The sequence below is a fragment of the Balaenoptera acutorostrata genome, chromosome 2 (genome assembly GCF_949987535.1).
Source record: "Balaenoptera acutorostrata chromosome 2, mBalAcu1.1, whole genome shotgun sequence".
In the NCBI taxonomy this organism is placed as follows: domain Eukaryota; kingdom Metazoa; phylum Chordata; class Mammalia; order Artiodactyla; family Balaenopteridae; genus Balaenoptera; species Balaenoptera acutorostrata.
In genome coordinates, this window is record NC_080065.1 from 173,662,787 (window position 1) to 173,687,924 (window position 25,138).

General features: G+C 53.7%; 2 protein-coding genes and 1 non-coding gene across 3 annotated transcripts; all 3 read right to left on the bottom strand.

Annotated features, from left to right (window-relative positions):
* Nucleotides 1-1,331: 1,331 nt before the first annotated feature.
* On the bottom strand, nt 1,332-12,662 carry SLC5A5 (solute carrier family 5 member 5). The gene is made up of 15 exons (XM_007195477.2): nt 12,306-12,662; nt 11,365-11,430; nt 10,936-10,987; nt 10,686-10,753; nt 9,614-9,768; nt 9,039-9,179; nt 8,829-8,958; nt 7,892-7,980; nt 7,059-7,171; nt 6,914-6,984; nt 6,394-6,480; nt 6,135-6,328; nt 3,487-3,611; nt 2,619-2,734; nt 1,332-1,496 (listed from the first exon to the last, which is right to left on the bottom strand). Exons 1-15 carry the CDS (start codon nt 12,660-12,662, stop codon nt 1,332-1,334), a joined length of 1,929 nt encoding a protein of 642 aa, XP_007195539.2.
* Nucleotides 12,663-18,597: 5,935 nt separating this feature from the next.
* On the bottom strand, nt 18,598-22,107 carry RPL18A (ribosomal protein L18a). The gene is made up of 5 exons (XM_007195478.2): nt 22,012-22,107; nt 20,482-20,661; nt 19,752-19,881; nt 18,961-19,070; nt 18,598-18,747 (listed from the first exon to the last, which is right to left on the bottom strand). Exons 1-5 carry the CDS (start codon nt 22,027-22,029, stop codon nt 18,655-18,657), a joined length of 531 nt encoding a protein of 176 aa, XP_007195540.1. The 5' UTR covers nt 22,030-22,107; the 3' UTR covers nt 18,598-18,654.
* LOC114235690 (small nucleolar RNA SNORA68) lies at nt 19,148-19,280 on the bottom strand. Its single transcript, XR_003621806.1, has one exon. It is a non-coding gene; the product is annotated as a small nucleolar RNA SNORA68 (small nucleolar RNA).
* Nucleotides 22,108-25,138: the final 3,031 nt, after the last annotated feature.

Genomic DNA, 25,138 nt, shown 5'->3' on the forward strand with positions numbered 1-25,138 from the left:
AAGACCCTATTTTCAAAGAAGCTTACATTCTGAGTTTCCAGGTAGATGTGAATTTTGGGGCTACCCTATTGAACCTAGTATAAGGGCCCCAACTGCTAAGTGAGCAGGGGACGCTTCCCTGGAGGCCATGGGAGCCATGGCAGTTGTGGGCAGAGGTGGGTACAGCCAGCTCTCAGGGTCACAGAAACCCCAAGGGCTGGTGCAGGGACAGTGTACAAAGGGCAGTGAGGAGGGGATGCTTTGGGAGGGACTCAGGAGGGGAGAGAAGCTGTGTCTCTGGGAAGGCAGTGTAATGCACCCTAGCGTGGGAGTGATCACCTTGCTCTGATGCTTTAAATACTCAGGTTTATTCATCATAGGCTCGGGGATAGTGATAAAGAGATTTGCACTCAGATCTGACTGAGGAGATCTAGGGTGACAGCCAGAATGATTTTTCAGAGAAGACAGAACATCAAGAGTCCATTTACTTGATGTGCATGGATGAAGTCTCCAACCAAGGGTCAGACGCGTCTCTGGTACGTGAGCTCGCCTGTTACCAGCAACACGTCGTCAACGGAGCCTCAGCGTCACGCAGCACCCAGGTCTGTCCCTGCCCTGACCCGACTCACTGTGCGACCTCAGGCAACCTCGCTGAGCCTCAGTTTCTTCCTCTGTAAAGTGGGCTCATGGTCCTTAGTGGATGAGATGGGTAAAGTGTCCAGGCACAGAAGGAAGGCTGAAAACATTATTCCTCCTTTCTCCTCCCCTCCTCCTCACAAGATCAGAGGCCATGTGACGTCTGTCCCTCCAAAGGGAGGAAAACAGGGAAGGGATGAAGGAGGGAGAGCTGGTGTCCAACTCTCGATGAGTCTCTGGTTTGTTCTGTGACCTTGGCCAAGTCAATGCCCATTTCCAGGCCTTGGTTTCCCTACTTGTGAAGTGGGCACAAGGGGTTGGGCCTGAGGACCTCCAAAATCATTGCTAAGGTTCAGATACTTCCCAGGGAAGAACTGGGGTCTTTCTCAGACCCCAGTGTTGGGCCTGGGGATTTCCCATGTTGTCCAGAGGGGACTCCAACATCTTTCTCTTGTAGGTAGAGAAATATCTGGCCTTGTTTTGGGGGAGTGGGCAGGGGTGCAGCATCTAAGACTTGGGTCCAGCTGGAAGGAGGAGGCAAGATAAAATGACTTTCTGGAGGTGGGGCTTCACCTCTTCCCATAGGGCAGGGACGTGCAGTCCCAAGCTTATTTCCATATGATGTGGCCTAGCCAACAGGAGCCCAAGACCATCGGCTCATGGCCTGGGATTGGCTCCCCTGGGGTTCCATCCCAGGCGGTCGGTCCCTGACTGTCTCAGAGGTCTGTCTCTCGCAGGTCAAGACCTTTGTCATGTTCACTGCCTGGGGTCCTGGAGCCAGCTCCATTCATCTCCTTCTGACCCAGGAAGAGCTGATGGTCCTCGTCAGGGGGCAGGAAGTCAGGAGGCCTCTTGGCTCCGGGGGGCAATTCTTCAGCACCCTGGGGGGAAGAGAGAAGAAAGACCCTGTCATAAAGACCACTTCTGCTGTGTCAGCTCAGATATCCTCCAGTTGGGGACAGAGGGCCTGGGAGGACAGAACCTGGGCAGAGTTGCACAATATCCCCTTGTCCAGTGCATAGGTCAGTCCTGTCCCTTCTGCCTCCAAAACCTCCATCCACTTCTCTCCCCCATGCCCGTGTCACCTACAGTCCAGGCCATCAATGCTTCCATGGATGCCTGCCCACCTCCTCTCTCTGACTCTGCCTTATTGTTCTTCAAGAAAATAAATATTTTCCCACAGCAGCTGGAGGGAGCTTTAAAACACTTAAGCCAAATCCCCTCCCTCCCCAGCCCTCACCGTTGAGTCTCCTCTGGCCTCAGACCCTTTGCACCTGCTGTGCCCTCCACCAAGAATGTCCTTCCCTCAGATTTCCCTGTGGCTGTCTCCTTCTCATTCTGGACTCTATTAATGTCACCTCTTCCAAGAGGCCATCCCCATCATAGTATTCTGCTTTATTTTCTTCCTACTCTTCACCACCTGCTTAGATCCTATTCCTTTCTTGGTTTAGCTTTCTTCTGCTCCTGCCAGTACGGGTCTGGGTACATAGCAAGTGCTTAATAAACAAGGGAATGAAACAGGGAATCCAAAGCAAGAGCAGGCCTGGATCAGACCCCCCAGGGACAATGTTTCTCAAACTCAGGACATTCCAATAGCAACCACACGGCTTTGGCCAAGGTTGGTCTACTCCCTGTGGTGTTTCTTATGTAAGATTTTTCCTAAGTTGACTCACTTTTGAATTAAGCAATTATTTTATTTTCAGGAGACACTTTATATCAACACCAAAAGACAAACCAGTTTCACTTGCCATAGATTGGAAGTAATTGTAAAAACAGATACAATGAAAATGAATTCTGCTCAGTGCTTGTTAAAGGGGGTAATAGAAAGTGTTGAAGACACATTAGCTCCCAACTGAGCCTTTCCACTGGAGGTAAGGAGAAGTTGAGAAAGACAAAGATGGTGACTCACCCTGTCACTTCCCTGAGTTATGGCCACACACAGAGCACCCGAAGCCACTTCACTGCCCCTCCCCCAACTCCGGGAGCACAGCCCTGAGACTGACCTTCATCAAGCTGTCATCCAGGGTGGCCACTTCTTCCTTAGGGGCCACAGATGCCGTCTGCCGTGTGAGGTCCCACCACAGCAGACCAGGACCCAGGGCACTGCGCTTGGTGGGGCCTGAGGGGGCAGAGAGAAAATGGAATTATTTAGCGAGGGGTGGGGGGCGGGGACTGGAGACCAGGCGCTGGGGAGGGGAAGGGAGAGCTCTGATGGTTTCCAATCCGAGATCCGATAGTGACCCACTGGGGACACTGGCAAGTCTCTACCCCTCTCTGGGCTTCAGTTTTCTCATCTATACAGTGAGGGGTTGTAATAGAACAACAGTGGATGGCCAGGAGGGTCCGGCCCATGGTTCCATTCACTCCTATGTCCCTATCGTCTAGAATATTGCCCAACAGAGAAAGACTCAATAAAGGCCTGGTGAATGTAAAGTCTGAGACTCAGGAAGCGAGAACAGGTCCTATTATCACTATTGATTTCTTTTGATCTCTTTCCACTTCTCCATGGGCTTCAGAATTCCTGGAGGAGCACAGAGTTGCTAAGGCCTTGATGAGAAGATATATCAGCACCAGGGACAGCGTCTCGTGGCCCTACCCGACTTCCTCTAGCAAAGACTTAATTTTGGGGGGCGAAGAGGGAATAGAGAGGTGGATAGGGGATGCCTCTGTTTCTGCCTTTGCAAAATAGGACAAGTCCCACGAGGTGGAGGGTTGTCCTGAAGGTGACGCAGCACAAAGGGTGTAGATGCGGCTAGCACGCAGTGGCCACTTGGCTGGCAGAAGGATCCTTCCTTCCCTCCCTGTCTGGTGGGTCCTAGAGGCAGAGGGATGGTCAGGATGACCTCTAAGGATGCCACACGCCCTCCTTACCCGTCAGGCAGCTGACGAGGGCTCCACATAGCACGGTGCTCAGTGTGCCCAGGGCACCATAATAGAGATAGGAAATGGCGTAGAAGCTGTCAGCCAAGGTGTGTTGATCAGGGTCCATTTCGAGGCTGGGGGAGGGAGAGATGAGCTTGAGTCTAAAATCCACTCCCAGTCCATTTGCTTCTTCCTGTCTCCACTCCCACGACCCAGCCCAGTCCTCCGTTATCGCTCATCTGGACATGTGCCAGTTCTCCTTCCCTGCTGCTATCCCACCAGCACCCTCAGGCATTCTGTACACACAAGCAGAGGAAGCGTTACTAAAATGTAACTCAGGGCTTCCCTGGTGGCGCAGTGGTTGAGAATCTGCCTGCCAATGCAGGGGACACGGGTTTGAGCCCTGGTCTGGGAAGATCCCACATGCCGCAGAGGAACTGGGCCCGTGAGCCACAACTACTGAGCCTGCGCGTCTGGAGCCTGTGCTCCGCAACAAGAGAGGCCGCGACAGTGAGAGGCCTGCGCACCGCGATGAAGAGTGGCCCCCGCTCGCCGCAACTAGAGAAAGCCCTTGCACAGAAACGAAGACCCAACGCAGCCATAAATAAACAAAACAAAACAAAACAAAAAGAAACAGTAACTTAAGCCTCATTAAAAAAGAAAAATGTAACTCAGATTACCTCCTGCTACTGCTCATCACCCTGCATGGACCCCTATTGCCCTCAGAATCAAACCAAATTAAGCTCTAAGAAGAAAACAGCTGTGAATCTTTAGGACCTTGGATTTGGCAATAGTTTCTTAGATATGACACCAAAAGCACAAGCAACCAAAGAAAACAGAGAGGGAATTCCCTGGCGGTCCAGTGGTTAGGACTCCTTGCTTTCACTGCTGAGGGTGGGGCGGGGGGTTCAATCCCTGGTCAGGGAACTAAGATCCTAAAAACCACATAGCACAGCCAAACAAAACAAAACAAAGAAAACATAGATGAACTGGACTTCATCAAAATGGAAAACTTTTGTGTATCAAAGGATACTGTCAATAGAATGAAAGACAACACACAGAATGAGAGAAAATATTTGCACATCATACATCTGATAAGGATCTAATATCCAGAATTATAAAGATATAAAGAATATATAAATTACAACTCAACAATGAAGAGACAAATGACCCAGTTTAAAAGTGAGCAAGGGATCTGAGTAGACATTTCTCCAAAGAAGATATAAATATGGCCAGTAAGCACATGAAAAGATGGTCAACATCATTAGTCATTAGGGAAACACAAATCAAAACCACAATGACATATCACTTCATACCCAGTAGGATGGCTAGAATTTTTAAAAGGGGAAAATAACAAGTCTTGGAGAGGATGTGGAGAAATTGGAACACTCATACATTGCTGGTGGGAATGTAAAATGATGTAGTCACTGTGGAAAACAGTCTGGTGGTTCCTCAAAAAGTTAAACATAGAATTACCATATGATCCAGCAATTCCACTCCTAGGTATATATCAAGAGAAATGAAAACATATGTCTACACCAATACTTGTACACAAATGTTCATAGCAGCACTGTTCACAATCACTAAATGTCCGTCAACTGATGTATAACTGATTCACTTTGTTATAAAGCAGAAATTAACACACCATTGTAAAGCAATTATACTCCAATAAAGATGTTAAAAAAAAAGGATAAATAAAATTGATCCACCCATACAGTGAAATATTACTCAGCCATAAAAGGAATGAAGCACTGATACACACTGCAGTGTGGATGAACCTTAAGAACACGCTGAGTGAAGGAAGCCAGAGACAACAGGCCATATAGTGTACAATTTCATTCATATGAAATGTCCAGAATAGGCAAATCCATAGCGACAGAAACTGGATTAGTGGTTGCCAGGGGCTAGAGGGAGGTGGAAATGGGGAGTGACTGCTAAAGTGTACAGAGTTTTATTTTGTGGTCTATTTTTGTTTTGCTTGTTTTTGTTTTTGAGGTAATGAAAATGTTCTTCAGTTAGTGGTGATGATTGTATAACCAGGGGAATATACTAAAAACCACTTTTAAACGGCTAATTTTATGGTCTGTAAATGATATCTCAATTTAGAAAGAAAAGAATCAGATTCCTCTGGCTGGACCTCATCTCCTATCCTTACTCCTCCCATTAAATCCACCCCAACCTCACCATAGTTGGAATGCACTAAACTGAACCCTGGGGGAATTCCCTGGTGGCGCAGTGGTTAAGAATCCACCTGCCAATGCAGGAGACACGGGTTCAAGCCCTGGTCCGGGAAGATCCCACATGCCGGGGAGCAACTAAGCCCGCGTGCCACAACTGCTGAAGCCCTCGCGCCTAGAGCCCATGCTCTGCAGCAAGAGAAGCCACCGCGACGAGAAGCCCGCGCACCGCAACGAAGAGTAGCCCCCACTCGCCACAACTAGAGAAAGCTGCCCGCAGCAACGAAGACCCAAGGCAGCCAAAAAAAAAAAAAAAAAAGATTAAACTGAACCCTGGTCTCAGAGCCTTTGCACTTTCTTTCCCCTCTGCTGGGAATGCCCTTCCCTCACTTCTTCCTGCTCCCCGCTCCTCCTCTCAATCGGGACTCAGCTGAAGGATCCCTCCCTGGCCACGCCTCCCGCTCAGACCTGCTCGCTCACCTGGAGGCCCTGCTGGAGGCGTTGGCGACGAGAAGCGGGTCTAGGAGGCCAGAGGCGTTGGCCGAGGGCACAGCACAGCCGGCGGCCGATGAAGGCAGGACCCCCATGGACTGTGCGCTAGGCGGGTACAGAGTGGCACCCACGGCCACCCACAGCGACAGCGCCAAGCCCACCGCCAGCCCGGACAGGACGCCCTGATGGGGGACCCAGTGTCAGTGGAGGGTACTCCCAGCCCCTCACCTCGCTCACCCCCACTCACCAGCGTATTGCAGGCGGGGAGGAACATTCCCAGGATGAAGGCTCCTAGGAGGGGGCCGCTGATGACTCCCATGATGGTGAAGGAGCCCTGGGAGAGTGGGTTGGGGTGAGACTGAGAGCAGAGTTCTCCCACCTTTCCTGTCCTCAGTTTACCCGCTGGGAAAGGAAGACCTGGGGAATTCTACTGTGGACCTTGAGACTCCTCTGTGCCCTAAAGGGGAGGGGACTCCTTGTGCCTGCCTCTCTCCCAAAGATGCTGATTCTCTCTCTTGACAAACTTGGTTCCACCTCCAGGCCAGGAGGAGGCCCTTCTTGCCCCCAGGCCACCACTCCCCCTCCTAGCTGTCCCCCCTCCACCAGCCCCGCTTCTGGCCAGGTGGCTGCAGGAAGTATCCCGCCTGTGGCATCAGTCAGAACTCAGTTCTGCCGCTGACATGTATAACCTTCTCGGAGCCTCATTTCAACGTGGATGTTGCCTCACCTCTTGGGGAGATTAGGGCAGGGTGGGGAGCGGGGCTCACCTCGAGAACGCCGCCCCCCAGCAGGGAGGACAGAGCTGCCACAGTGAGACAGGCCGAGCCGTAGATGAGCGCTGTAGTGGATGGGGACGGCACTGTCAGCGGGGAGAGGCTGCCCTGGCCCCCCACCCAGGTCCCCCCAACTCACACAGCCCCTTGGAGATGATAACAAGTCTCCGGGGGGTCAGACTCGGCAGCCGAGGTTTGATGAGGTCCTCCACAGTGACGGCAGCCATGGCATTGATGCTGGTGGATGCAGTGCTGGCGGGTACAAGGGAGGGGGGAGGGGTGTCCTCAGGCCACATCAAGGGATTGGCCACACCCCCCCTGGGGCCTACCTGCTAGGGGAGGCCCCCAGCTGCCCACATTATCTGGCCTGCCAGGACCCCCAGCCAGCCCAGGGGCAGAGGCAGGGGCAACAGAATTCCTCAGGGGTGGAGATGCCCACATCCCCACACTACCCCATAGACCTGAGACACCCTCGCAGGAGCAAGGACACCCATGACCAAGGACACAAATGACACAGGTTCTCATTACAGAGCAATAATGGGGTGCAGAGAACAGTCACATGGAACTCTGGTCACAGCAGGAGCAGGCCAGAAGCTGCGGAAGATTTGAAACCACCAGAGTGTAAGGCCCCGGAGGGCAAGAATGGGGGACCGCTTGGCCACGGCTGCGCCCCAGCATTTAGAACAGCAGTACCTGCCACATAGGTGCTTAACAAACATTTGTTTGGGGGATGGAGGACAGAAAGAAGGGAAAGGAGTCTCGTGTGGCCCTGCCGGGCAATAAGAAGGTAACGACTCCGGAGCTGGGGTCCTTATGCCCAGGGTGTGCCCTCTGACAGAGCCCACCTGATGGGGGCTGAGCAGTAGATGACGGACATGCCCAGAACATTCCATCCCACAGGGGAGTGGCTGGTACAGACAAGGAGGACCCACGGGCTCAGATGTGGCCAAGTGAGCAAGCTGAGCCACTCACCTGAGGGTGCCACTGTAGGCACAGGCCAGAAAGAGCCCAGGGACTCCAGGCAGGTCCTCGAAGATGTCCAGCACCATCAGGGGCATGTACTGGGGGGAATCAGGGGTCAACCTCCAGGACAGCAGCACCCCAAGGGCAGGGGCTTCTGTCTGTCCTTACACTGCACGTCCCCAGCACCCTGTACAGACCAGGCTCACAGTGGGCACTTAGCGTGTGTGTGTTTGTTGATTGACTTGGTGATACCATGCAAAGAGCCCTGGGACCTGAGTGAGGCAAGGTCCTGTGTCATCCCCACTTTACTGATGGAGCCAGTGAGACCAAAGAGGTACACACCTTGCTTGAGGTTACACAGTCAGACAGTCCAGGATCTGACCCCAGAGGAGGATCTGACGGGATGGTCTTGAAGCTTCTGCCAGCTCTGAGCCTCAGGGTCAGAGATCCCGCCAGGGTGTGCAGGTCTAGGTCTTGGCCCTGGTGCTGCCCCTGACTTGCCTGTGGACCTCAGGCAATTGCTCTACCCGTGACCTCCTGCCTCAGTTTCCTCATCTGGAAGTCAAGGGCCATGGCAACCTTGGCCTCATCACGTGTTGAAAGATTTGATGGGAAATTAACTGCTTGTGAAGGGAACAGCATGAGGCACAGAGTAGACACTTGGGACATGAGAGAGGGTCATTATGGTTAATGTCATCATTTCATGATGGACCATGGTCCCATCTCCTCCTTGATAGCCTTTAGGGAGTCTGAAATGCCCCTCCCCTACTCCCTCCCATGGCTTCCCATCACCTCCCAGATCCTCCTGTGAGCTGAGCTCTTTCCTGCCTCTGGACCTTTGCACAGGCTGTCTCTACTTTTCCACTCTCACCCGCAGAGACTCATCCAGAGGTTCACAGTGGGGGTGGGTAGATAGAAGTGGCCTAGGAGCCTGGACCAGACTCACCTGGTCTGGGGCAGAGATACGCCCTGCCAGGAGAGGGTCACAGTCAAGGTAGAATGTGAACATGATGATACCACAGGCAGCAGCACTGGACACGATCAGGAACAGGCCCAGTTGGTTGATGAGCACGGCCCTGGGGGGAGAGGTGGTCTCAGAAGGGGAGGGGAGCAGCACGTCCCCGAGGTATCCGCTTTGCCCCTCCCAAATACTCACAGCTTGGCCTGTTTCTCCGTGCGACAGGCCATGTAGCGCTGCACCTGTGCTTGGTTCACACCATACATTGAGAGCCACACCAATGTGCCACCAACAACAAAAGTCCAGAATGTGTAGCGGCTCCTTGGGTCCAGGTCAAAGCTGGATGAGGGCAGGGCAAGTCAGCCATGTGGGGATGCCACACTGACTTCACCTTCCCAAAGTGCCCCAGATAGCCATTCTGGACCTTATGGGCCTTAAAGGGATATTTGGGGTAGGTTCTGAAGTGTGAATAGGAGTTTGAATCATCCATGTATGCATTCAGAAAACATTTTTTCTATGTTCAGCTGGGAGCTCAGAGAGCCTGCAGTCCCCAGTCTGGGCTAGGGGGTGGGGTGGTGCAGAAGACTGGGCCAGATGGAGGGATGGGGGCTATGGGAGTACAGAGAGGGGGAGCCAGGGTTCTGTCCATGGGGAGTCTGGAGGGGGGGAGCAAGGAGGGCTTCCTGGAGCAGGAGGCATTGGTTGGCTTCTCCCAGGGCAGACAGATGTCAGCTCCATCGTTTGGCAGTATCCCCCTTTATGTTTTCACTTACTCCATCAGGTTGATCCTGGAGTGGTTCTTGGCAAGCTCAAGTACTTGCCCAGGTCCACCCACGAGCATAGTTCCGCGAGCCAGGACAACCCAGAAACCACTCAGCATCACTAAGACCTGAAACACGTCGGTCCAGATCACAGCCTTCATGCCGCCCTGCAAGATGTGACAGAGAGGGAGACAGAGTGTCAGACAGGAATCTGTCTGGGGCCTACAGGACAGGGCAGAGGTAGGAGGGAGGAGTCAGGTGGCGGACCTGGCTGGGGCCAACCTGGCCTGGCCTCCAGCAGTGGCTGGGACCAATACCCCTCTCTGCCTCGGTTTCCTTATCTGTAAAATGGGGGTAATAACAGTACCTTCCTCAGGGTATCATTGTGAGGACTAAATTAGTTAATACAAGAAAAATATTTGGAAGAGCATCTGGCACATACAAGTGTTCAGTGAGTGATGGTTGCCACCATTATTATCATTATTACTACTACTGTTATTATTAGCTGTTGTTTTTACCCATCCAGGCTTCATGTCTTTGGCATGTTCTTCATGTTTTTGTCTTGGCAGCCCCTGGATTTTCCTTTGGAGAAGCCCCTTCCCCCCCACTCAGGTCATTTGGGTGAAGCTAACCCTGCTCCCAGCTCCAGGAATAGCCAATCAGAACATCCTAGCTACCCAAACATCTGTGAATGGCTCATCCTTCACAGAATACCAGAGCCAGCCAAACAGAGCCCTTCGGGGACTTCAGCCAGCCCATCCTGAAACTGGAACTCACTTGCTGCTGGAAGGAAGCCAAAAGGGGTGGAAGCCTGGAGCTAATGAGGTCCCTAGAGATGGGAGAGGGACCCAGAGGACTCTGTTGTAGCCCCTGGATCCAGCCATGCCTGAAGCTAGTTGTCCTTGGACTTTCAGCAATAAACTTTTCAAATCACCTTTCATAATAAAGATGAGGAAGCAGGCCCAGTTGGGACACAGGCTTCCTCCGGAGGAAGGGAAGGTAGGGAGTGGATGGGTCTGCCCACAGTCTCTCCCACTCAGTGGACATGGAGCCCCACGTCGGGTGGGGGTAGGGGGACATTCACCACAGTAGTGTAGAAGGTGCAGATGACTCCGGTAGACAGGAGCGATGCCCAGATGTCCAGCCCTGTCACTGCAAGGAGACCCTCCCATTAGGCCGCTGTGCAGGGTGTAAACTTGGCCTCCACTGTCTTGGGCCCTCTTCTCTCCAGGAGGATACTTCCCTCCCAAGTCTCTCCTAGGGCTGCCCCTTCCTTCCCCTGGTCCAGTCTCTAAGCTTTTGTCCCCTCCCCGTCACCCTCCCCCGAGTCAAACCTTGGTTCAGGATGAGCGCGGGGGCGTAGATCACGATGCCAGTGTACAGCATCTGCAGGTAGAGGGCAGAGGCAGGTGAGTAGGGGCGGGGGAATTGGGGGGCTCCTGGGTGAAGAAGGCATTAGGAGAGAGGGGGAGAAGGGTGGTTGGGGTACGTGACTGGGGGCAGATGGGCAGGGCCATGTAGGGTCGCGGCGGGCTCGGGTAGCGCATATGCGAGAGGCCTGTGGGCCAAACTTGTATTATAGATGGAGCCTCTTGGGGGCGGGGCCAGAAGGATTGTGGGCGGGGCCTAGGCAAGGCTTTGCGGGGTGGGGGCGGGACCCACGGGGCGGGGTCGTGAGGGAAGGGAGAGGGCTGTGGGCGGGACCGACCAAGATTTGACCCGAGCTGGACCCTGGGGGCGAGGGCGGGGCCGAGGCCACTCACTGTAGCCACCAGGTACTGCAGTGTCCCGCAGAGCCGCACAGCGCGGCTGAAGCGCAGCTCCAGATACTGCAAGGAGGAGCCGAGGGCTCATGGTCACTTGGACAGGCCCTACCCAGGGGCCCAAAGCGTCTGGGGTCCTTCACTGGCCCTCTTGGCTTCTGCCCGCCCTCGGGAGGGCAACTGCGCCCTCCGCACTCTTGCCCACGGGGGCTCCCGCCAGGAGCACACACTCCGACCTATCCGCACACACTTGCACACACGCGCCATCCCCGCGCCTGTGCACATGGCGTGTGCCCAGGAGGACTGAGCCATCAAGTGTGTACACATCAGCCCCACCCACTCCCACTCATGTCTGATTGTCCCCCGGGGCTGCCGCCTGAGTCAACTTTGGCAAGATACAGACAGTGCCTGTAGCTGGCTGCCTACCGTACACTGGTCAAGATTTTAATCACTTCGCCTACTGCCCTGGGGGGAGGTCCTGTAATTAGCCCAGTTTGACGTTTGGGAAACACGAGCAGAGAGGCAACCCCTTGCCGAAGGTAGGAGGAAGCGGAGATGTCGGATTTCGAATCCGGAGCCCGCCGCCCGGCGAGCACTCGGGTGTACGCAAGCTCAGGCATGTGGGTTGCAAGTGTGTGCCTGTTCGCACGTGAGTGCGCCCCTGGCCGAGCCTGGCCACGCCCTGACCGGGTTTCCACCAGAGAGAATCCGGACGCTGGCTCCTCTTCCTCCTTCCTGCCCCTGGCCCCAGTGCCTGGGGCTTCTTCCCAGAACCCTCGCCACCTGTCCGCCCGGGGGCCCCCACATTAAAGCACTAAGGAGCCCGCCTGCGGCCCCCTGCGGCCCCCTGCACAGCAGTTCAAAGCCTCAGGATCTCCCCCGCCGCGACCCTGCGTTCCCAGCCAGGCAGGTCCTGACGCTGCCGGGCCTCTGCCTGGTACCTGGTAGGTGCTGGTGAGGCCCAGGCGGTAGAAGACCGGCAGGAAGAGCAGGGCAGTGAGCAGAGAGTTGAGCAGCTGTCCCAGGCACATCCAGAGGAACTTGAGGCCGTAGCGGTAGGCCTCGGCCGGCACGCCCAGCACCTGTACCGCCGACATGAAGCTGGCGGCCAGCGAGAGGCCAACGGGCAGGGCAGTCAGGCGCCGGCCCCCGGTGAAGAAATCCTCGGCGCTGCGCTGCCCGCCCCGGGCTAGCCCGACCCATAGCCCGATGCCGGTGGACACCAGCAGCATGAGAGCGAAGACCCCGTAGTCCCAAACTCCGAACGTGGCCTGCGCCCCTGCCTCGACGGCGGCCATGAGGTGTGGGTGAGGGGACCCGGCGTGTCCTCCGCCCTTCCAGCCACCCCGCGTGTCTCGGGTAAGGGAAGTTGGCAGTGGCAGAGGAGGCAGGACTGCGCAGAGGTGGGAGGATGCTCGGCCTCGGCAGCTGCACGGCAAGCCTGTCCCCTTTGGTCCCCCGCGGGGCCGGGGCTCCCTGGGCAAGGAATCTGTGGCTCCTTGCTGCGGTCGCCTGTCTCCCTGTCCCTCCTCTTCGTCTTCGTGTCTGTCTCCACCGTCTGTCTGTCTGTCCACCTGGCCTCCCACTCGGTCCGATTGCCCGGTGCAGCTGTGCGTCCACCACCCACACGTCTGTCCCTCTCCCTGGGAGCTGTGCTCAGCGCTGACTGCAGGAGGTCTCGGTGGGGCTTAAAGGGGCAGCTCGCGGCGGCGGGCTGTGGATTTATTGGGCTCCCGGGTCAGCGAAACTCCGCCCTCAGACGTGGGGGCGGGCAGGACCCGCACCCTTTCCTCCCTGGATTCGATCGGATAAGCCGGGACAGGACACGTAGGTGGCTGCTGGGGGGGGGGGGTGGAGGCTCCCAAATGCCCACCCTTGCTTCGTGTGGCACTTTCCGCTGACCATAAGCTGTTAATGCCTCCCTTTGACAGGTGGGGAAACTGAGGTTCTGAGATGGCATGTCACTCACCCTAGGCCACACAGCCTGGAGCAGTGGCTGCACCATTCAAATCCCCACTGTGCTTTTCGTACCTTGAGCTACGGGGAGCTCACTCACCCACAGGAGTGGGGTTTACTTTCAAGGTTGCAGGGTCCCATAAGGAAAGTTTGCTCTGCTTGAACCACCGCCCCCAACTGGCACCGTGACCCACTCCCTTTCTGTAGAGCCTAGAGGGAGGGCATCACCCAACCCTGCCCTTAGGCTAAGTTGAGTGGGAGGCATTCAAGTCCTGAACGCATACATATTTGAGGAAGTCTTTGCTTCTCTCTGGGCCTCAGTTTCCCCATCTGTAAATGGGGGTAAAATAGCCCTTGCCTCAGAGGAATAAATTGAACCTGCATAACAAAAGCCTGGCACAGAGTAAGTACCTCATTCATTCATTTCTTTATCCATTCGTTGGTTCCTTCACCAAACATGAACTGAGTGTCTACGCTGTGCCAGACATTAAGTGTATAATGGAGGTCATGGGGGAGGGATTGTCTGTGGCCATGAACCTGAATAAATGGAGACAGGACTACCTGGGGAAGTAGTGTCTGGCATGTCCCTATCGCACAAATGAGACCAGAGGTACAGGGGAAGGGGAAGTCCCTTGTTTAGGGCAATGCCATCAAGAAACCCAGACACTGTCATCTGGAGGCTCTGACCTCTGGGTTCAAGTCCTAGCTTGACCTCCAAAAGCTGGGTTCCCTCCTCCATAAGCAAGAGGGATCTAAGAATTTGCCCGGTTTCATGCTAGGGCACTGGAACCCTCCCCAGCCTCTGCCGCCCCCTGGTGGCCTCTTCTGGCCTACACACGGCACCCAAGCTGGGCCCAGCGTCCCCCAGGCATCCTCACGTTTCGCTCAGGACTGTCTTCTCACTCTCTCTCCGTGCAAGGGTGCAGGGCCGGCCTGCTCTTCCCTGCATCTGCTGCCTGCTGGTGTGCACCTTTCACCTGTGCCAGGAGGATGGGGAGGACACCGAATTCCTCCTCCTTCTACTTCCCTGCTGCATCCTCCTGGAAAACCTGGTGGGAAAGGGGAAATCCAGGATCCCCACAAAGCCAAGCAAGAGAATGCAAATATATGCAAATTGATGCAAACTCAGGCAAAAACCTGTCCTATCTCCCCAGGGAGGTTCTAGGAACAGGACACTGGGGACATAACAGGTTCCAGGTGGACCCATCCCGCACAACACGGCCTCATGACTCTGACCAAGCCAGCAGATGAATACCCATTTCAGAAGCTAACAGATGACAAAAGTGAAGCAAGGTCAAAGATGGAGACGGCCTGGGCGGGGGGCCACTTAATGTGGGGTCTCAGGGAGGGGCCCTGCAGGCAGAGAATGAGCCAGGCTTCGAGAGAGCTGGGGGGAGGGCCCTGAGGTGGGAAGGAGCAGGACAGGGAGGGACACAGTGGACCTTGAGCCTTGGCAAGGGGTCTGGGTTTTATTCTGAGGGCGCTGGTCAGTGGGGGCCGGCCACACTTAGAGAGTCTGGAGCAAATGAGGGACCTAACGAGAGTTCTAGGTTCTGAAAAGCCCACCATGTCCAAGGCAGGGATTGAGGGGTGGGGAGAAATGGGTGGATTCAGGACATGTTCTGGACTTCCTGCACTGGAGGCCCAGAGTTGGAAGCCCTGCAGGGTGGGTGGTGGAGGAGAAAGTATGGAGGAGGGCAGGGAGCAGGGAGGGGAAGCAGTCACACCTTCCCTGACGGTGTGATTTGTCATGGAATGGGAGGAGGGCAGGCAGGACCCCAGGACCCCCTGTCGATGGGGGGAGAGGAGCAGGGCGATCCCTGAAGACCCAGCAGCAGCAGTCTAAGCAAAAGGGGCAGGAATGTCGGGGTGCTGGGTGGGTGTCTGCTGCCCCCACTCCTGACTGCTGCCTGGGTTCCAGCGTTCCCACGTCTCCCTGGAGACACGGCAAGGGGCGGAGATGAGAGGTCATGAGGTACTCTAGCCCCAGCATGACCTGCTGGGTATCTGTCCTTGAACATCTAACCCTGCACTCAGTAAAAGCAAACCTTTACTACCACTGGTGGCTGTCATGGTCATTATCATTGTGAGATTCTCTGATTCCAAGTCCTAAGGATTCTGATCCTATGATTCTCAGAGTCTCTGGGTGTCAGGATCTACTACAGGTCTCCTGGGCGCCCCCCCCCCCCTCGTCTTGCCCTGACACCTGCCCTTGGTCCTGACACAGGAGTGAGGTGCAGGGTGGGTCAGGGATGGGCGGCTCTTCCCCAGGGCTCCCAGCCCTGCCCAGTTGTGACAGCTGGCACCTGGACAAGCCCAGGGGTGGGACCTGGGAGTGCCTCAGCACCTGAGGAGGAGGGAGGGGTCCACCAGGCCTCTCGGGTTCCAGATTCCTGCCCATCCTTGGACTGGCTGGGTGAGCCTGGGCAAGAACCTGTTCCTGGGCCCCAGCTGACCACAGAGAGGAGTCAGTGATCCAAGTGGCCAGTCCTGCCTCACAGACCACACATGGATGGGCCCATTTCCTCCTAGCTCTGGGCCTTTGCGCTGGTTGGTCCTGGCATCTCGACTCCCACTGGCGATTGAGGGTTCAGTTCAGTGGTCCTCACCTCCAGCCAGCTTTGGATGGCTGCTGTAAGCAGGGTTTGTGGGGGAATTGCCAGGCGGGTGGCTACATGGCAGGGGGCGACAAAGTTACAAGAGGATGAGTAGATGGCAGGGTGGGTGGATGAATACGGGTGTGGGCAAACTGGGGGCTCACTCACCACTTGGTTCAAGGCCTCCTCAATGAGACTGACCCCATCCCTTAGCTGGCTGGGGCAGAGCCCTCCCAACTGGTTCCCAGGCTGTAATGTGGATGAAGCCTTGGTGGAGCTTCAAGGTAGGGATGGGGGTGCATGGGGGACATTTGCGGGTCCCTGGCTTTCCACTTTCCTGGGGGCGCATTCTCCCACCTGACACTCCTGGCCTCTCGACCTCTAGCTCATCTGAAGCCCTCACCCCCAGAACTGAGGGATCATTATTCCCACTTTACATAGGAAAAACCTAAGGCTCAGAGTGGGCCGTGACTTGCCCCAGGCACAGGCATCAGGAGTTCCAGATCATAGCCTACAAAGGTGTTTACTTCTCATGTTCTAGTCATGCAGACCCAGGGTGAAAACAGCTGCTGGAGTACCAGCCATTGTGCCTATATTCTAGCCAGATGGTAGTTCCTGGCACACATCTCTACTGCTAGTATCACATGCCCATCCCTAGGTTAAAAGGCGGGGAAACTTTTCTGGGTGGCATCTAGATATGGAGATTCCTTTTACTGAGGAAGGAGAGAAGGAATATTTAGGGCAACCAGGAATTTCTGCCAGAAAGCACAGGGTTAATGAAATCAACTAGGGAAACATAAAAGAAAAATTTGGCCTGGCCCCCCAAAATATACCTTAAACATCAGAAAGTACCCTGAGGAAAAAAAGTATTTACAACATATGTAGAGATTTTTTTCAGGCTTTCGCCCCACATACCTGAGCTTTTTTTTCGGGAGGTGGGGTGGGTACACACCACACGACTTGCAGGATCTTAGTTCCCCGACCAGGGATTGAACCCGGGCCCCAGAGGTGAAAGCGCTGAGTCCTAACCACTGGACTCCCAGGGAATTATGATACCAGAGCTTTTAAAAAGTGATTCAACTTTGTAAGACTTTTTTCTTTCATGTAAACGATTTTTTTATCAGGGCAGAATGCTTTCGCATAAGGAACAGCAAATTCAAATCCTAAGATGTGCTTTTTTTCAGCCACCGGCTTGCTAACCCAAGTTGTGGGCAAGGCTGGAGGAAAACATGACCCCCTCTTATTAAGTGCTGTTGAGAATGAATTGGAACATCCGTGGAAGACATTTTGGCAGAGTTAACATCAAAAATTTGGCCCAGCATTGCCAGACCCAGGACTTTTCCCCACGTGGTGCAGATACAGGTAGAGGGATAGTCACTGGCCATCACTACTCTTCTCATACTTAACTCCTCCTGGTGACGCAGTGACACATGTGGTCCCTGCCCTCTCAGACTCCGTCTGGTGGGGGACAGAAACCCAATGGTTCACAGTCTTCAGCGAGGCAGTGATGATCTGTGGAGAGTAGTCTAGGCACAGCGCTCAGCAAGTGCAAAGGCCAGGGAGGTGGGAAAGAGGCACCGGTGTTACAACAGGCAAAGCAGCCAGCAAGGACCCAGGGCCTCTTTCCCATGAGAATGGCTAGCTGTGCCTGAGCCCTGCCTTGGGCACCTCTCCAAGAACAGGTGGGGTTTGAAGTGAGCTGGTTTTCTGGAAACCACCCAGGATCATCCTGCCAACTAGTCCCACCGCCACAGGTGGGGAAGGGGAGACTGTGCCCCTATCCAGGACCACCCTCCAGGACTGGTTGCTCTCCCCGCCCCCCCAGCTACCTCTTTGTGCCTCAGCTTCTTCCCAACCGACGGCTCTCTGGAACACAAGGCAGGTCCTCGTTGACCTGTGTACCCACTGCCTGCAGAGCAGTGTGACTCCCTAAGGCTTGTCAACTGAGCAAATCGGGTCAGTGTCCAGACTTTCTGAAGAGGACACCAAGGTTCAAAGGGCCAGGGTTGCCCAGGGTGACACACCAAGGACAGATGTTCCCAACATCTGAGCTCTTAGCTGTGCCTCAGCCTCCTGGCTGAGGAGCTCAGGCCAGGGTGGGATTATCTTCATGCCTGGAATTCCAGGAGACAGATGCCCACTGTGAAACCTTGAGCTCCTTGGGCAGGATTAGGACAGCTTCATTCAAGAGGCCCCCAGCTGGCGAAGGGGAAACAAGCTAGCACAGCAGGCTCATGACCCTCTTGGACGCCCCCTTGTGTCTGCTGTGAGGATCTTGACCAGGGTTGTAGGCTGGGTGGGGAAGGCCACACACAGAATGAAACCAACCCCATCAACCTGATCTCCCTCAGGGTGCAGCTGTCATCTCACCACCACAGAAATGGGGGGCGGCGGGGGGACGCACAGAGCTGAGAATTGTGTCTAACAAGGCAGGTAAGAAAGATTTGGGGGCCAAACCTGTGGCCTACAGCATACCCCAAAGCTCACAGCACAGAGCTGCCTGCTGGCACTGAGAGAGCTGAGGGGGGCAGGGGCTGGCCATTCCTAGAGCTCCCCTTCTGGAGAATCCAATGTCAGGGCCCTACTCGAGGAGAGGAGGACTCCTCCCCGAGCACTCACAGCTTGGCTGCACCCTTTTGAGTTCTGCAGGGTGTGCAAAGAAAACAACTGCATCTGAGTGCCCGGTTTTCCCAACGAGTTTTATTTGGGCAGACCTGGGAACAGGGAGGCCCTGCATCTAAAAGAAGGTGTTGGGCCTCTTGGTGGTGAAGCGTGGCTTGTGCTGGCGACGGAGAACCCGGTGGGGCAGTGGGAATTTGATCTTGGAGTCCTGTAATATGAAAAGGCAGGCAAGGGTGTTGGGGGGAGGCTCTTAACCTTGTCTCCCAAGGACCACTGAGGTGTGGCCACCCCCACTGGGCTCCTGCGTCAAACCCGGTGCTTTACTGCATCTCCCAAGTCTGGAGGAGCTGCCAGGCCAGTCTGGCGTTCCAGGGCAGCCCCTTCAGCCCAGCCTGCCCAGCAGGGCCCCGAGGGCACTCACGTGGAACTGCTTGACTGCTGGTCGCCGGCACTTGCTGGCTGCGATCTCCTCCACCTTCATGATCTGGATCGAGTGGGCCCGGGCACGGTGCCGGGCGCCCATGTCTCGGTCTACAGGGATCAGAAAGGGGGGCACTTGGGGGAACGAGTGGCCACAGCATCTGGTCCCAGCAGGTACTGGCTACCAAGTGTGTAGAACCTCCAAATTCACTTTGAGGGGCATGGCTGCAGGCCCCCAAAGGCGACAAGATCCACTTGCTGTTAGCACCTCTGTTTAAACCGCTGTTACAAGAAACAGCAGTTCTTGGGTTTAGGTGCTTGGACTCTGGTCCTGGTAGGTGACCCACCCTGGGAGCACCTGGGGCTGCGAATGGCAGGTCCCAACACTGGACAGGGGCTGGACTAGGTTCTGAGCAGCAGTTGTCTCTACACAAGGGGCTGACCTCAAACCTCAAGAAGGAGGTTCCAGATGCAGTTGGTGGTGGGTGACTGAACCAGCTCAGGAATGACTCGAGGACCCTCCCTCCAATCTCCTAAGTCCACTTGCTGCCAAGGTTCCAGAAAAAGGTGTGCTTGGGGCATCCTCTCCACTCCTCCTGCCCCCAAAGCAACACCTCCTGTGCCTCCCCTGTCACCATCCCTGGGACTCCCACCTACCCCCAAGAAAGCTCTTGCGTTTGTCCTGTCTTGCGTCTTCCTGTCCAGTCTGGCAGGAAGGATGTCAGACTGAGCTACAAGCGCCTGCTCTGTGAGCCTAAAGGAGGGACCTGGTTTGGGGACCCGGCGGCTTACAGCACTGGGTGACAGCACCGGCTGTGGTCAGGTCCCGGTACTCCCGGTACATGTTGTGGGTGCCACTGCGGGAGTCATAGCGCAGCCAGATGCCGAAGTTCTTCACCCGCAGGGGAGATTTTTCGAACACCTGCCAAGGAGAGGAGACCAGCTGAGGCAAGAGCAGCAAGTGGGCTTCAATCAGACCCCCTCCATCCCTGAACCTCTGCTCCCGCCCCGCCCCGCCACTCCAAAGGACAGCCCAGCCCCCAGGCCTCTCTTGCCTATTTCCCAGTCCCCGAACCTTCAGACATCTGAGGAGAAATCTGCTGTGCAAGGGAAATTCCCATAGTAACAGCAGGGGTGCAGAGCAGACCAGGCCGAGATGCTTCCCCCATGGGGACTGACACAGCTCCAGACCACCCCTCAACACAACTCTCCTGGGACCATCTGGGCCCAAAACCACCTGCTGCCCAGTGTAGCCTCACAGTGCAGAGTCCAGCATCTCCCCCCACACTTTACAGATGAGGCCCAGCCTCAACCAAGGGGTCCCAGCAGGCCTTCCCTGGGCCTTGGGCTTTCTCATTAGGAAAAGAGCACCAAGTCACCTATTCCATCCCAACCTAGGGCCTGAAGAGCACAAGGGAACAGACCAGAGTTTGTAAAGTCCGCTAATTCTGTGGGGTGACAGCTGCCCCATGGGAGGGTGTAAATCCTCTCAGGATCCCACCCAGCCTCAGACACCCCATACCTGTCCACAGTAGACAATTTCCCCTGAAGACTTCTTCATCTTCTTCAGCTGAGATACAAAGTACCAGAAGCGGGACTTGGCAACAACATGGTTAGGTGCAAAGATCCGCATGCGATAGAGGGGCGGCGTGCGGCACTTGGGGGTCGGCAGGCAGCGCCCCACCACCTTGTATTCTCGAAGCTGAAAGAGAAATGGGGGTGAGGTGGGGCCAGCACCCAAAGCCCAGAGGTAACTGTGGAAACTCACTCTGCTCCCCTTCCCAAGCCTGTTGACAACTGGATCAGGGGACGGAGAAGGGTAAGTCCCACCCCAGGGCCTCCATGTGAAATCTGGCTGACTGTGGGTCATGCCACTGTCTGAGCCTTCCACATAAAAGGGAGTGAGAGTGGGGAGGATTGACCAAGGTGCCTGCGTGCCCTCTGCCCTGGCTCAGGAAAGCTAGGTGAGGGTCTCAACCCCTCCCTTCCTCTCCCTTTCTATGGGCTGGCCTGGAACAGTCAAGCTGTCTCCTTCCTCCAGAGCATCTCTGCAGCTCACAGTAACTTGCCAAAATCCTCTTTCATTCCAGACCCCAGAGACAGTGACCAGCCTGGGATCTCACAGCCAACTCCAGGCAGAACCAGGACAAGAATCCAGTTCCCTGCCCAGCTCTGGGCTCCCTGCACTGCTGTCATGACTTGCAGCTGCCTCAGTTTTCCCAACTGCAGTCCAAGGGGTTTGGACTCCCAAGTGTAAGCTCCCTGTTTACACAGATGCAAAAGGTGAAGATGTCTGCCAGGTCCAAATCCTGTGGTATACTAGAAAGGAGCCCCCTCCATAAGATGACCCGTCACCATTTTACTACTATCAATAGAAAATAACCCCAAACCTCACAAACTCGGTTCCTACTTCTATCTCTCAACCTGACTCATCGGCCTCCCAGACCACCCATTCAGGAAGGGATACCGATGCGGTCGGCCCCTTTTCCAGGGTGGAAACTGGGGCTGGAAAGCTGAAAATGACCCACCCATACTGTTTCTCCCCAGGGCCTACTCTTCCATCTCTGTGCTATTAACACCCTCTGATTGTGCCCAGCACTCTCCACAGCGATAAGGCTCGCACTCTCCATGTCAGCTCGGACTTACAAATTTCTTCTATTTCTCTCACAGCCATACCAGGAGAAACAGAATTCTATTGCCATCCCTCCCCTCCCCGCCCTCCCGCCACCTTGTCCACTTTGCTGACGGGGAAACTGAGGCTCGGAAGCTCGATGAGGTCCCGCGGCGCATGTTTCCACGCCGCGCAACTTGTCCCTTCCCCTGGAAAGGAGACTCGGCCTCCCCGGCCTCCGCGATCCCCGAGCCGGCCCGGGCCATGCACCGGCCTCCCCACGCGGCTCCGCAGTGGCCGCCATGTTGGCTGCAACTGGGGACGGCGGAGCGCGGGACCTAGCCGGAACAAGCACTTCCCGCGTGTCCCATGCCTCCTCCCGTGGCCCACGATTCGGTCCGCTTCGCGTTCCCACTCCCTGCCCCACCGCGCTCGTCTTACCGTGCCCGAGGCCTTCATAACGCTCTATACGCGCTCGCCGCCACCCTCGAAAAGGAAGTGACCCCCCTCGCGCAGCCGCTCAACTCGACTTCGTGGCCGGAAGTCCCTCCCATTCGAGGCCGCGAGCCCATTGGCTCGTCGGCCCCGAGCGCAATAAGATCTGCTTCTTCATTGGCTCCAGATCCACCAAACTCTCACAGCCCGGCCTCCGTTTGCGGCGAGACTACAACTCCCAAGACGTGGGGAGACTAGCCCTCCTGTTCAAACGCGACGTAAGGGAGCGTCGGCGCGCGCGCATGACGGGAGTTGTAGATAGGCTGGGAGGTCTCGGTGGCCTGTTTCGGGTTCCACTTCCCTGGCAAACTTATGTGTATAGAAGTACACCTCGGGTGGTCTAGGGGCTATGATGAGGTAGAGGCGCTTCTTCCCACTCCGGGTCTCTTTTCTCCCGGAGGTGTGTTACGGAGTTTTCGAGTTCTCTTCTGTTAAATGGGAATAATACTGGTGTTTTTCCTCCTGGAAATGTTACAATAATTAGATAAAATAGGGCTTCCCTGGTGGCGCAGTGGTTAAGAATCCACCTGCCCATGTAGGAGACACGGGTTCAAGCCCTGGTCCGGGAAGATCCCACAAGCCGCGGAGCAACTAAGCCCGTGCACCACAACTACTGAGTCTGCGCTCTAGAGCCTGCGAGCCACAACTACTGAACCAGCGAGCCACAACTACTGAAGCCCATGTGCCTAGAGCCCGTGCTCCGCAACGAGAGAAACCACCGCAATGAGAAGTCTGCGCACCTCAATGAAGAGTAGCCCCTGCTCGCCACAACTAGAGAAAGCCCGCGCTCCGAAATGAAGACCCAACACCGCCAAAAATAATAAAAAAAATTAGATAAAATAACTCGTGTAAAACGCCAGGCACAGAGCAATTAACAAGGGCTAACGTTCATTAAGAGATGGAATGGTAGTTATTATTATTATGGGGGGGTGTCTGATTTGTGTTTCATAGTAGCAGATATTCAAACCCCATCTGCTTGCTTCCAGTACAGATCCTGGGGCAGCGACGGACGGGGGTGCAGAGCGGGGCGGGGGGCGCTAGAACCGATCAAGGTGCAGCCCCACCTTTGAGGGGCTCCGGGCTTAGCAATTTGTTGGGGCAAAAAGAGGCTCTCCTGGAGGGGAGACCGAGAATGGAAAAGGAAAGAACCCACAATGTCAGGCTGTGAAGAAAAGCAAAGAGGAAAGAGGGTAAATTGGAGGGTTTATTTTAGGAGGGAGGGTTCTTGGAGGAGGTGACAAATGAGCCCAATTAGAATTTTTTTTATTAAGTAAAAAATTAATAACGGCTTAATTAAGATATAGTTCACATGCCATACAATTCACACATTTAAATTGTACAATTCAATGGTTTTTTAAATTGCATTTACAGATATATATATGTGTGTATGTATTTATAAACACACACACACAGTTGTGCAACGTCACCGTAAAATTTGGAACATTTCCATAATCCCCCAAAGAAGCCCCTTATCCTTAGCAGTCACTTTCCATTCCCTCCCCCTTCCCCAGCCCAAGGGTACTAAGAATCTACTTTCTACCTCTATGGAGTTCCCTATTCTAGACATTTTACATAATTGGAATCATATAAAGTGAGATCTTTTGTGATTGGCTTCTTTCACTTAGCATATGTTTTCAAGGTTCATTCACATTATATCATGGATCAGTACTTCATTTCTTTTTATGGCTGAATAATATTCTATTGTGTAGATATATTTTGTTCATCCATTCTTCAGTTGATGGACATTTTCGTGGTTTCCACTTTTTGGCTATTGTAAATAAGGAGATAATTACAGTTGCTTGCAAATCTTTGTGTCAATGTATGCTTTCATTTCTCTTGGGTATTGCTAGAGGTGGAATTGCTGGGTCACATGGTAATTCTGTGTTTAACTGCCAGAGTATTTTATAAAATGCCTGCATCATTTTACATTCCCATCAGTAATGTGTGAGGGCTCCAAATTCACTTCCTCACTGATGCTTTTAATTATTTGTCTTTTATTATAACCATCCTAGTGGGTGTGAAGTGGTATCTCATTGTATTTTTTATTTGCTTTTCCCGGATGACTAATGATATTGGGCATCTTTTCCTGTGCTTATTGGCCATACGTATATCTTCTTCGGAGAAATGTCTATTCAAATTCTTTGCCCATTTTTAAATTGAGTGTGTTTTTTAAAAAATAACTGAGTTGTAAGGGTTCTTCATATATTCTAGAGATTCATAGTTTCTTATCAGATATATGATTTGCAAATTTTTTTTCATTCTGTGGGTTAACGTTTCACTGTCTTGATGGAGTCCTTTGAAGCACAAAAGTTTTTAATTTTGAAGTCCAACTTATCTATTTTTTCTTTTGCTGCTTGTGCTTGTGGTGTCATGTCTAAGAAACTACTGCCTAATCCAGAGTTATGATGTTTATGTCTATGTTTTCTTCTAATACTTTTATAATTTTAGCTCTTATATTTAGGCTTTTGATCCATTTTGAGTTAATTTTATGTATGATATGAAACAACGGTCCACTTCATTCTTTCACATGTGGATATTCAGTTGTTCCAGAACCATTTGTTGAAAAGATTATTCTTTCCCCTTTGAATTGTCAAAGATAAATGTGTTTATTTCTGGCTTCTTAATTTTATTCCATTGATCTATATATCTACCTTTATGCCGGTACCACATTGTTTTGATTGCTGTAGCTTTGTAGTAAGTTTTGAATTGGGAAGTATGAATTCTACAGTTTTGATCTTGTTTTTCAAGATCAAAAAGGCTATTTGGGGTCCCTTAGATTTTCATATGAAGTTTAGGATTAACTTATCAATTTCTGCAAAGAAGCCAGCTGAGATTTTGACAGGGATTGTTTTGAATCTGTAGATCAATTGGGGGAGTGTTGTCACCTTAACAACAGTACATCTGCCATTTTACTTTTTGTTTTTCTATGTGTCCCACGTCTTTTTTGTCTTTCCTCTATTCTTCCTTTACTGCTTTCCTTTTTTCCCCCAGTTGTATTGAGATATAGTTGACATATAACACTGTATTAGTTTCAGGTGTACAATATAAGGATTTGATATACGTATATATTGTG